This window comes from Schistocerca cancellata, chromosome 4 (assembly GCF_023864275.1).
Source record: "Schistocerca cancellata isolate TAMUIC-IGC-003103 chromosome 4, iqSchCanc2.1, whole genome shotgun sequence".
Classification (NCBI taxonomy): Eukaryota; Metazoa; Arthropoda; class Insecta; order Orthoptera; family Acrididae; genus Schistocerca; species Schistocerca cancellata.
The window spans coordinates 906,861,853-906,875,413 of record NC_064629.1 but is presented as its reverse complement, the minus strand read 5'-3'; the positions used below and the strand labels follow the sequence as shown (position 1 = coordinate 906,875,413).

Here is a 13,561-nt window from a genome sequence, read left to right as displayed (position 1 = left end):
AGCAAGTCGAAACATGGCTTGTAGACCTGCAGTCTTAATCACAATTGAAAGAGTTCAGTTTTTGAAACACCTGTTTGTTATACGTTATACATATTCCATAGAACTTGGTTTTATAATCTAGTGCTAATGATTTTTATACAAAGAGTTTCATTCATTTTCATTTCAGTTGCTTGTGTGTCAGGCATATTTATGATATGCACTGGGACAGTTTTGATTTTGCATGCCTTGCACATCTGTTTTGTAGTAGTTTCAGTTGTGACTAATTCTGTTGAATGAAGTTCCTTTATGACATTTCTTGTACTATATGCTGGTACTGGTGTTCTTACTTCATTCTTATAATTTATGTAACTCAAGAAAGAAATGATTTCAGCATGAATCCTGATGGAATCTGTGTTCAGTGTTTCCTCATGCTGAATGTAATGTTACTTGTGTACCTTGTAGAGCTAATATTTATTTTACTTTATTTAGATAAAGGTCTACAAAAGTGAAGAGCATGTTCTTGATGTTCCACTAAAGCTTGTTCTCATTCCTTCCTCCTCTACCTCATGTGCATACTTGATCATGTATTTTGTCAGCTTGCTATGGCAGTTATAAAAGCCATATTCCATTATATATTTTAATGTCCTATAGTGTTTCAGTCCACAGAAGCAAGGGCAGTACAATAGTTTACACAATTTTAGGAAGTTATACTGACGCCAGTGTAAGTAATTTCTTATTTTTGAACGTACTTTTACATGACATATTACAACTGAGAATTCTGAAGGACGAATAATCGATTTCAGTGCTTGACTGACACACCACTCAATTTATTTTTCCATATATTAGGAAATAGGGATGCACTATTTCATTTATTTATTCGTCCAGAAAGTCTTTCTAGCTTGTGGGACACAGAACAAACACAACACAACAGTAAAAATACAGTATTTTTTCAGTAGCTCCATAAATTTTAGCTTTACATGCAAAAGAGCTTGCACCAGTTGCAGTAACTGCACTGTCTTGTTTCAAGTCTGTTGTATCTCAGATGTTCTAAAAATTCTGCTACTGAGTAGAAGTAATGATCACACAAGAATGCCCTAATATGAGAACTGATCATAATTCAGAATCTGTGACAATGTTCTTGTTGAATAAATCAATTTTCTCAGATTTTGGCACAAACAATCAATGTGATGTTCCCAAATCAAGGGAGGCAGTTGTGTCTGTACCATCATCAGAGACACTATCCTATAAAACTCCATCAAGTTGGTGGTTTAGTTGAAAGTTGTTTTGCTGAGATTTGTGCTTAAGTGATTACTTTTGAAATAATTCCTCAACTCATTTAAGGCACTAGAATAATTCAGCACCAGATCATTTTCATTTTGTCCCCAGCTATCACCTGTTGTGTGTCATCTGCATAGGTATTATCTTGCTACTATGCCCTGCAGGTAGACCATTAACAAATAGTATGAAGAATGAGGGTCCCAGAAATGACTCTTGGGGAAACCACACATTATTTCTTAATAATGGTAGCTTTTCTGTGTTCAGTTTGTGTAACCTGGTATCTGCCCTTTAAGAATGACTGTAGGAGACTTTCAGCTGTTACTCTGATACCGTTATTTTTCAATTTATTAAACAGCTGCTCATGGGAAACTGTATCAAATGCACATGGTATATGTAGGAACAAACAAGTCTTTACCAATGTAATTTCAATAATCTTGTATGTGTTAAACCTCATATGGAGGATGAAGTTGAGTAACTTTATCTAAAAACATGCTGTTTTCTCTTAACACTCTTTCTTTGATAAGAAAGTTTTCTAACCTCACTGCAGTAATTTTTTCTTATACTTTACTTAAAATTTGAATTAAACAGACTGGTCAGTAGTTTTCAAACTTTTTTATACTACCATTTTTGAGCAATGGCTTTAGTATTGTGGATTTCAATTTAGATGGAAACACACCTTTATTTAAACGTTCATAGAGCAGATGTACAAGAATGGAAAGGGGTCAATTTATTTTTTTTGTTCAGTCAGCAACTTAACTTGGTGAAAATAGCATTCTTGAAATGTTTACAAATCTGTTTAAAATGATTGTATTTGTAGTCAGCACATGTTTTATTATATAAAATGAAAAGTTTTTGGAAGTAAGTTAAAAGCATATACATGAATTAACATTGTGCCTTATATTCACACAATTTTATTTAATCTGTAGAAAATTACTGAAAATACTGTGTCAGTGTAGATATAGATGTTCTTACTGAAATAATTTATAGGAGCAAACAATGAAAAACCAAAGCAGAGACTAGTTTTTGGATTGTCTCTATGCAAGAAAAATAACTGCAACTCTCTTTACTATTGTCAATTCAATTGTGTTCATAAGTTGCATAATAAATGCACTATGATGAAGCATTTATGTTAATGACAGTTTTGTAAACACACAACAGCTGACACATAGTTGAGTCTTGTGTGAAAGCTCTGTTTCTTGAACAACACTGCAGAGCAATGTACTTGAATTAGCTAGCATTGTGGTACATTATGAAAGTGTCATGAACAACATGAGAAGCACAAATTGGTGGATATCTATTACCCACGAAATGAAGCGTTGGATAAATCTGTTAACAACCTCAATAGGAGAGTAGGCTGAGTTGGACCCAATGACCACACAGCACTGGGTGATTTAAATATTGATACATATTCATGTACTATTAGTAATTTAATATTATCTGATATGTTGAATTCATATAATCTGGGAAACACAGTAACTTCAGACACCAGAATAACATTGTTAACCTCCAGTAGAATAAACTACACAGTAATTAGGAAATATGATAAAGATAGTAATGAGTTAAGTAACCTGGAATTCCACTACTCTAGTCATTATTGCTAGCAAATTAGGAACAAAGGAGGAAGCATCAAACTATGGACCAATATCACTGAATCCAACACTTATTCTGTTTTTGAGTCTGTGATGCTGGAACACCATAGTTCCTCTTTCACTTAAAAAAAAAAAAAACTCCTAACAGAAACCCAAAATGGATTTCAAAAAGATTGCAAGTCTGTAGCCATCAAGATGAAGAAGAGAATACTGTTAGAATATTTTTGGATTCCACAAAGGCATCTGAACTGATCAACCTTGCCCTGTTCTTCCTCCAGAAATTGCAACAATAATTCAGCAGAAACAAAGTCTAACTACTGCTTACTCAATCACATTAAAAAATAGACCAGTTACAGAGAACTGGGGCAGTGTCCACCAGATAAAAGGATTGATTAATAAATGAGATGAATTCTATTCAATTTTGTTGAGGCATTCTGACGTGCTGTCGAATCAATAAGAACATACCGGTACTTGACTTCTAGTCAGTTGGAGAAGTATCAGGTTAAAACTACCAGCAAGATTAGTCAAGCTCAGGCTGAATATCCATGACCTCTAAGTACTGTAAAAGTCATCTGGGCTGTACATTTTCAAAAAAGAATATACCAGTCCCAAACAAAGTTTTAGACCAAACTCCAAAATCATAGGAAACAAGTCCACAGTCAGTTAGTAGCATGCTTAGCAAAAGCAAGTGGTGTCACATGGAACCTCATTAAGGAATAATGTAAAACACATACTAACACAAAATGGAAGCAATAAATATTAGACATTAAGGTCAATAGATATAAAACCAAAAAAGTCTGTAAACTTCTTAACAAGCATTTTCTCTCTACAGCTGACACTATAAGTCGGGACACAAATCTGCTTAGCAACTCAATTCACTGCTACACAATGGATAATGGTTTTGAATGAGAGGAAGTAAGAGAACAAGAGATCATAACAATTCTATGACCAAAAAAACAATCACTCAAGTGGTTGGAATGGTCTTTCCAGCACAGTAATTTAAAAAAAATGTTGAAACATTTTAGTTCTATCAGTTACATGTCTCATCAACTGTAGCATCAAAGAAGGCATGTTTTACAGTGCACTGAAGAGAAACACAGTGAGACCAACACATATGAAAAGGAACAAAGAAGGAAGCATCAAACTACAGACCAGTATCACTGATTCCCATATTTATTGATCTTTTTGATACAGTGATGCTGGTGCAGCTTATTTCCTTTTTCACTTAAAAAAAATTCTCCCAAGAGAAACCCAAAATGGATTTCAAGAAGATTACAACACCACAACAACTGTCACAGACTTTTTTCACAAAGTCTGTAGCTGTCTAAATTAAGAAAATAATACTGTCAGCATATTTTTGGATTTCACAAAGACATTTGATCTGACCAGCCTTGCATTGTTCTTACAAAAACTGCGAGCATGCAGTATCATACACACAGGTTTTTAACTCCCAAGTTTGTACCTGAAAACCATAAGTAATGCACAATTATAAACTGCCAAAATGAAGTACGAAACCTCAGCATTCATTCTATGACTGTAACAGTAATGCTGGGAATGCAGCAGAGGTCAGTGGTGAGTGTGCCACAGGGGTCAATACCGAGACCATTTCTATTTCTCATATACATAAATAACAGTGTAAAACCTTCTAATTCCCATTTAATGGTTTATGCTGATAGCACTCCTCTACTGTTTTTTGATGATGATGAGAAGAAGATAACTCCTTTTTCAACACAGGAGACATTAGAAATGACTACATATTTTGGTAACCAAGGCCTAAAATTCAGTACTACAAAATCAAGGTTACTGACATTCAAAGCAGATAACTCATACCACAAATATATAGGAAATATTTGTGAAATTTTGTATACTGACAATGGAGACTGTAAATTCTTTTGTTTGAACTTGAATGTGATACCACCATGTTAACTTTGAACAGAGTGCTGATGCTACAAAAGGGCTATTAGGCTGATACACTATCTGCGATAGAGGTAGACTTGCCATTGTGTTATTAAACAAAATAAATATTTAACTGTATACTCTTTGTATGTATATAAATGAATTAGGTTGACACAATACAAGAAATAAGCACAGTTCTTACACATAAAGAACAAAAAGTATAGACACAATAGAAAACAGAACACATTTCAGAAAGGCAGTTCAAAAGGCAGAATTTCAGGAGAGAAAGAAAAACAACTGGATAAAAGTGGACTCAAGAAGAAAGGGAACAACACTCTAGAAGGATGAAGGAAATTAGGAAACTATGGAAATGTAATACAATGAAGAGTTGCCACAGTTGATTCATCGTACCCTCCAAATGGGTTATTCGAAAGAAGAAGAAAGAACAAAATTAAAACTAACAGATAACAGTTCATATATCAGTGGCTCAATGTGTTACAACAAATGGCTAGAATCCATAAGAGGACATACTGGGGTGACATTTAAAACAAAATTAAGATTTCTTCTAAATTAATGTCTGTATTCACTGAAGGAATTGTAAGATGTATATGTTATGTATTAATCTTGTGACATTTGCAGAAGTCATAATTTATGACTACACACTGAAATAAATGTGAATAAAGAAAGCTAAGAGAATGTAGGAAGCCAACACTGAAACAGCAGACTGAACAGGGAAATTATGAATTATTTAGTTCTGTTAGTTCATGTATTTGTTTGGCAGTGACACATTTATGATTACAATATAATTATTACTCAAAATAGAAAATCTGGAACTTCATAAAAATGTTTCTCATCAAATATCAGAAGGAATGACCATACACAGTATTGAACAATAATCAAAAGTAAATCAAATCAATGTTCTGCAAATTCCTTCTTCTTTGGTAAACAAAAAAGCTAGGATCCCTCAGACTGCCTTGGAAGGACTATTCTACATTTTTCAGTTACTTTGTTAAAACTGTAACAAAACTACAGTATGGTATTGTTCAGATTTTTATACTTATTTAAGCATTAATTACTGTATTTCACAATTAAAAGATAGTTAAGAGAGTCTGTTCACTGTAGATTCAGTTTATACTTCTGATTTACTTCTGTGATTAGATTCTGGTTATTATATTGCAGCCAGTGTATTATCTGAACTGTTAACAATATTTACAAAAATTTCTTTTTAGTTATAACCTCTCTTTCAACAGAAACTATAATTAGGAATACAGTTTAACCTTTGACTGTTTTAAAGCAATGGCTACAGTGTTCTCATACTTGCTTTATTTTATTTCAGGCCCATTCTATAGATTATCATGTATCTGTAAGCCATTTACCCACAAAGCAAGATATTGAAGAAGAGAGAGAATGTCAACTTTGCCCAGAGGCTGTGCAGAGAGCATTGGGTTCTATGCTGGATCTTTCATTGCTTCAGAGCCCATCATTTATGTTGCTTTCAGTGTCTGGTTTCCTTACAATGATGGGTTTTTATGTGCCCTTCATATACATTACAGGTAAAACTTTTCTCTAAATAAACTTGCATTCAAATTTTTAAATTTTTAATTAACCAGGACTGATGTACTGTATTTACTCGAATCTAAGATGCACTCGAATCTAAGCCGCACCTGAAAAATGATACTCGAAATAAAGGGGAAAAAAAATCCCGAATCTAAGCCGCACCTGAAATATGAGACTCAAAATTCAAGGGGAGAGAAAAGTTTTAGGCCGCACCTCCAAATCGAAACAAAGTTGGTCCATTGTAATATGAGACACAATTTAGGTTGAATGAAAGACGATACAGCTACAGTAGTTTGGTTCGAGTTGTAAGCTTAGCAGTTAAGCTTTACCAGGTAGCCATTGCTATGCGTCAGGCCCTCCATCCGTATTTACATGGGTACTCTTCCTTTTTCACGTGCTTCATCTGGTTTGAATCGACTGCTTATTTTGCTTTGATCTGATAAGTGCCATTTTCTTTGTTATAGGTGTTTACGTCACTCTTAGCTGAAAATGCATTACTGTACTTGCGTCGCCGCTCGCGGCATGGCTTGCTTTTGTGCGCGCTACTGCCGCTTACAATTAAAAAAAAAGAGAGGAATCATCTCATTAGCGAAACAATGGCAAGAGACTGCTATTTGTTGTTACTTACACTGCTGCTTTCTTTGATAATTATCAACAAGAACCAAATAATAGACTGCGTATGATAGAACATGTTCTGAACGAGAGTTAGGCGAAAATTTTTCTCAATTTGAAAATCTTTGTGGCCGCTTCTTTAGTACATCAAATTCTGCACAGAAATTAGCCATCTTAGATTTAAAAATCTAGTCAGTTGCCGTGCTTCATTCCTGACTGTATCACTATTATGCATAAGAATAATACGATTATAAACATGACACGATAAGTATATTCTTCTGTGTTTGCTGTTGTCTCACTCTAGTTTCGTAGTTTATTAGGCAGACAGGATTTAAATGAGATAGCAGCAAACACTAAAGAATACATGGCAAAATGTTTACATTCGTATTACTCTTATGGTGAAGAGAATACTGCATGTGATTCACATTTCATCAGGTTCCTATTAGCAACCATCACTTCTCACAGGTAGGAAAAAATTCAGAACGTAGAGTTGGCCATATTGACAAACGTCCCTAACAGTCTTGCCAGTTGGATTTTCGTAGTACATTGAAATTCTGCTACATTGGAAAATGAACAACACGGAATTTGTATTTACTTCGTTGGATAATGTATGAAAATGCAGTGGTAGAAACTCGGGGCGGAGAAAAAAAAGCTCGTCTTCCACCTTTTTTTTTAAATTTATTTACTGACGCAGAGGTTTTGGTGCCAGTATTTATCTCTGTGCCTACAAAGCATGCCTGTGTAGCGCTACATATATTCGATGGCAGAAGTTAGTTGTGGCGGCACCTACCAACATTTTTCAGAACTTCCGCTTGCTTTGCACTCGATTCTAAGCCGCAGGCAGTTTTTTGGATTACAAAAACCGGAAAAAAAGTGCAGCTTACATTCGAGTAAATATGGTATAAATAAACATGTGTGGGTAGGTCGTTTTCATTAATTTTCAAGTGGAGCTTACATAGATTGATTTTCATTCTGTAATGTAATTCTGAAATTGTCTCCAGGTATGGTAAATAAGAAACAGTTACCTCCACTTATATATCATCATTACATTCCATTAACTGCTGTTATTATTTGGCTCTACTCTTTTTCTTTTCACTTACAGTGTGTGCAGGGCTTACTAGGGACAGACTTTGCACATCAGAAGCAGTTTTGCAATTTGTTTCTTCACCAGGCAACCACGATTCTGGGATTTGTGTCATCCAACCTACCCACATGAGACCACCAACTTTTATAACAGTCATAGCATGTAGAACCCCCATGGTATGGTGACAGCAAATCATCAACATCAGTGCAGCCAGAATGTGTGGGCTGGGATAATTGCTGACCATATTTTGCGACCAGTCTTCCTTCCACGTCACCTAACAAGAACTATCAACATTTCATGCAGGTGACTTTGCCTCCCCTGCTGGAAGAAGTGCCATTGATGATTCATAGGATTATGTGGCTGCTACATGATGGTGCTCCAGCCCACTTTCCTGTTAACATCCGGACACATGTCAGTCATGTATTCTCTGGTTGATGGATCAGATGAGGGGTTCCAGTTGCATGGTCTGCTAATTTACCGGATCTCAACCTGTGCCATTTCTGGTTATGGGGCTATTGTGTATGCAGAGCCTATTACAGAAGTGGAGACATTGTAGAAGGATATTTATGCTGCCTTTGATGCTGTTCAGATGCTGCATGGCTGTGTGAATGTGCAAGACAGAACATGCTATGACATGCACATGCATGCATTGAGGCACATGGAAACTATTTTCAACATGTACTGTAACTGTGGCTTCATGGTACAGTGTGTATTAGACTGCAGTCACTGTGAATGAAAACAATGCATTTGCAGACCTAAGTTCATTAGACCTTCTTTGTTCCGTATTCTCTCATCAATCAATCCCTAGAGTTTGTATGTAGTGGAAAAAATTACCCTGTATATGTTAATGTACCTATAGTTGTTAATAAGCATTCTTTTAACTGTCATTCTGGGATTTATTTGAAGTTTATCTTGTAATATTGGCTATTTCATAAAATTTTGCTTTTATGTTACAGTAAACTTTTCAGAATTATATACTGGATGTCCCTCCTTAGCGTTTTCAGATACATCTTCTCTTGTGCTTTAGTAGATATTTATTTGATTTATGCAGTGGATGAACTGAATCTGCCTGAACAAGCACTACTCATCATGTGTTTCATACAACACCCAGGATTGATGAAAAATTTCTGTTCTTTCTCATAAACATAATTTTTAAACAGGGCCTTTATGTGGCCAGTCAACAGAGGAGAGTCTAGTGCTATATTTGATTTAACAGTACATGTTACCAGGAATGGAAAAACACTGTAGAGGCTGAGGTGGATGACCTCAACTATGGGTAGTGGAGCTGGGTTGCTAGAGGTCAGGAAGGCTTGTAGTTCACCATCCTAGGTGCGGTTACAATAAAAAATTGGCTCTGAGCACTATGGGACTCAACTGCTGTGGTCATAAGTCCCCTAGAACTTAGAACTACTTAAACCTAACTAACCTAAGGACAGCACACAACACCCAGCCATCACGAGGCAGAGAAAATCCCTGACCCCGCCGGGAATCGAACCCGGGAACCCGGGCGTGGGAAGCGAGAACGCTACCGCACGACCACGAGATGCGGGCTGCGGTTACAATAGTGTGGTGGGCAGATACCAGGTTGTTGTCTGATATCCCATCATAAAAGCAGCAATATTAAATATTCTTTTTATTCCCTGCCAAAATACAACAGTCGTGGAAGTACTACACTGCAGCCATTGCCCTCATGCAGGTTGTACTTGGTCACTGAAGTGTTTTTAGCTCAGCAATGGCCTTTTGTTACGATCTTGTGTGATGTCCCCCTGGGCAGTGGAGGGCAGCTTGGCGATGTAGTGTGATCAATGGTCCAGTGGTTGAGCTAGCTTAGGATCCGTAGGAGAGTGGAGGCACATGCAGCTAGGCTGCCCTGGTGACTGGTGCAAATTTGCAACTCTGTGCAGGCACACTTGGCTACGCAAAATCAAACTGTGGAACCCAGTGTGGACAGTAGTTACATGTGCCTTCACAGGCAATGGCAGACAGCGACAGCATCTGGCCACACTGATCAGATATCAGTGACAGCGTTTACCTGCACAGGCATCAATGTTTGGGCAGCTGGAAGAGCTGGCCACAAGGCAGATCACCAGAGCAGGCAGCCAGATGTCAACCAGCAGGTTTACCACCTATTGGAAGGCTCCAAATCAATAACATTCAGGTTTAGCGAGGACAGCAAGCCTGTTGTAGACAGAGTCTGCCGGCAACAGGTTGTTGAACTATTTCAGCTTGTAGACTGGTGAAGACTCATGAAGTTTGCTAAAAATGGCTGTATAGAGGCATGCCTGGCCTGCTGTTGTTTCTCAAATGATAGTGCTCCTTTCCTCAAGCCACAACAGGACTGAGGCACAAGGCATGACCATTAGGCAACCATTACATTGTTGCTCCTGGTTTCCCAATGGGTCAATAACTTCACAGTTATGACTATGTAGTAATTTAGCCTTTCAAGAATGCCTTTCATAGTGTCAGCATAATCCACATATAGCGTCTTGTGCAAAAACACCTAAATGGTTCCTGTACTGTGGCTTGTTATACCACCTTGGTATGATGTCTCATGCAAAATCAGTCACTAGATTTTTTTCTGCTGTAAAAGATGGAATAACAGGGCAAAACCACAAAGAATAGGTAGTACTACAAGAATAACTGATGCTTCACTAGCAACTGAGTAGCTCTTCTGCATGTTGGTAGATGTGAAAAATGTTTAGGAATCTTCCCATGTCTGTTGTTATTTGTTGATCAAAGGAAGCAAACTTAGTAACATCAGTTCATCCAGCAAAATAGTGGCAAGTTTAGGTAATGATGATGGAGGTGGATAGCAATTGTACACCCTTCTCTCCAAAGTAGACCACAAAAGCTCAATAATATTGAGATCTGGTGACCAGTGGCCAGAGGAGTTGCAACAATTCATCTTCCTGCTCACAAAATGGTTCTGGACAATATGAGGTGTATGACCATGATTTCTGTTCTCTTGGAACACGGAATCACCATTAGGGAACAAACAATGTACCATAGGATGGATCTCATCAGCTAAAATGGTCATACAATCCTCGACAGTAATGTGACCTCGCAAAGTAACCATGGGCTCCATGGAATACCTCGATATAGCTGTCCAAATCACTACCAGACCCCCACTGTGTTCCACTCTTGAGATGTAATCTCAGACAGAAATCGGAAACAGTGGAAAAAAAGAGTCATCAAATTACGTTGTTCCACCGGGGACACATAGTCCAGATTTTATGGCTTCAGCACTATGTTTTCCTGATATGGGCATTTGCATCACTGATGAGTGGTTTCAGAATTCTGGCTCACCCTATAATTCCTTTCTTATGGAATTCACTTTATGTTATTTTGGTGATGACAGGGTTCACAAGTGACATTCAGTTCTGCAGTGAATTTTGTAGCAGTGAATTTTGTAGCAATTGCCCCCTTATTTTTTGACACAATCCTCTTCAACAACTGCCCATCATCAACACTCAACACACACTTTCATACATGTTTTTCTTCTTTCCCTGTATGTGGACGTTGCACAGATGCCATTCATAGTAAAATACAGAAGCACAACCTACGCGCCTGTCTAGCATATGAATTTATGTTCAAGGATGTATTTATTGTAGTGATTCCATATTTTTGTTCAACTCCTGTACCGTGGCCAGTGTCATGTTCACTCTGTTTGATTCATATTGAATAACCTCACTATCAGTGAGACTTTAAACCATACTCTTCCATTTTTTCCTTTCCTAAAATTAATTTTCTTATTGCTCAGAAATAATTTTATAATTCTGTAGATACTGCATGACTTATTCATGGTTATTCATATCTGTCATAAATGCCACCATAGCTAATTTGAATGTTGCTTATGAATAACCTGTAGGTTAATATTAAATCTTTGAAAAGTATAAACTCTTGGATGGAAATATTATATCTTTTCACTCTTTTGGACATTGATGACAAGTTAATATTATAACTTGATGTAGGTTGTAACTGAGACTGTACCTTTTGATGGCAGAGCTCTTTCAATTGAGTCAAATGAGTATACTTTATTGACTGACCAACTTCTCCTCTTTCTTTCCATCCTCAGCTCCACAGTAAATAAATTAAATCCATTTATGTACCTGCATGAAGGTATGGAAAAACTAGTTTCTCTGAAATATTCCAAATTTCAGAGGTGCCGATTGTAGCAAGACTGAAGGAGAATGCTAATATAATTTAGAATGGGAGCTATGAATTGTTCAATGACGTTGGCTGAGAGACAAATGGAAAAAAATTGCCCTGGAAAAGAAATTTTCTGCATTTGAATCTACCTGCTGTTAATATTTTCTTGCTGTCAGTTAATATTTCATGTAGTAATAGTGTGCTTTATTGTTGCTGTGTGTGTCTGTGTGTGTGTGTGTGGTAATGAAATGACCCTTCCATTTTATCTCCATTGTAAATTTTCCTAAAATGCTTATGGATAATATTTATTAGTACTATTATCAGATACAGTGGTTTCTAATGTTCACAATTATGCTTTTAATAGTGCCATATGGCTGAGTTTTAAGCAGTAGCATGCATTAGGTTAGAATATGGATAATTAATTAGGTGAAGGCTGAGTGTTACTCACTATGTATATGGAGCAGTGGATGGTAGGAAAGCATTGAGAACAATAAAGAAATGAATAAATGAATTAAAAAATAAATAAATAGACAGAAACACTGTGTCTTTACATTGATGGTTTGGGTATAATGTCTGGAAATAAGTTATCCTTTGTATGTTAAGTTATTGAGTTAGTTAAATTTTGGCAGTGAAATTATGGATTCATTCTGAAAATTTATGTGAACAGTTTTAAGTAAAATTCTAATAATAAATTATTCTGCCCATGAACCATAGACTTTGCCAAGATTGGGTGGCTTGTGAGCCTCAGCATTTCAGACAAATGTATGGTATGTACAATCACAATGGAGGAGTATCTGTTGAGAGGCCAAACTAATTTGTGGTTTCTCAAGAAGGTAGCAGGCTTGTCAGTTGTTGCAGGAGCAACAGTCTATATGACTGACTAAACTGCCCTTGTTAACACTAGCCAATATGGCTTTTCTGTGCTGGTACTGCAAACAGCTGAAAGTAACAGGAAACTACAGTCATTATTTCTCCAAAGGATATGCACTCTACTGTATGGCTTAATGATGATGGCATCCCTTTCAGATCCAGAAGTAAAATAGCACCCCATTTAGATCTCTGCGCAGACAATACTCAAGAGGATGTCACCGCCAGAAAAAACTGAAGTAACATTCTAAAGGATAGAGCATGGACTTTAGAACCCTTAAATAGATAGGTAGGTTAGAGAGTTTAAAAAGGAAAATGGATAAGTTGAAGTTAGATGTAGTGGGAATTACAGAAGTGTAATGGCAGGAAGAAAAGGATTTCTGGTCAGGTAAGTACAGGTTTATATATAAGAAACTGAATAGGGGTAACACAGAAGTAGGTCCAATCATGAATTAGAAAATAAGAGTGCAGGTGAGATACTATGAACAGCATAGTTATCACATTAGAATAGCCAGGGTAGACACAAAGCCAACACTGACCACAGTAGTAC

At 36.7% G+C, this 13,561-nt stretch overlaps 1 protein-coding gene across 19 annotated transcripts in view; it reads left to right on the top strand.

Moving 5' to 3' along the window:
- The window catches only part of LOC126185071 (monocarboxylate transporter 12-B-like), a 1,121,214-nt gene that overhangs the window by 590,283 nt on the left and 517,370 nt on the right, over positions 1-13,561 (top strand). For 9 of the 19 annotated variants that reach the window (XM_049927853.1, XM_049927849.1, XM_049927855.1 and 6 more), the window contains exon 6: positions 6,079-6,295. The exons of the other annotated variants lie outside the window; for them this stretch is intronic. In XM_049927853.1, coding sequence (XP_049783810.1) covers positions 6,079-6,295 — 217 coding nt within the window. The remainder of the gene's footprint in view (positions 1-6,078; positions 6,296-13,561) is intronic. 19 annotated transcript variants of the gene reach the window in all.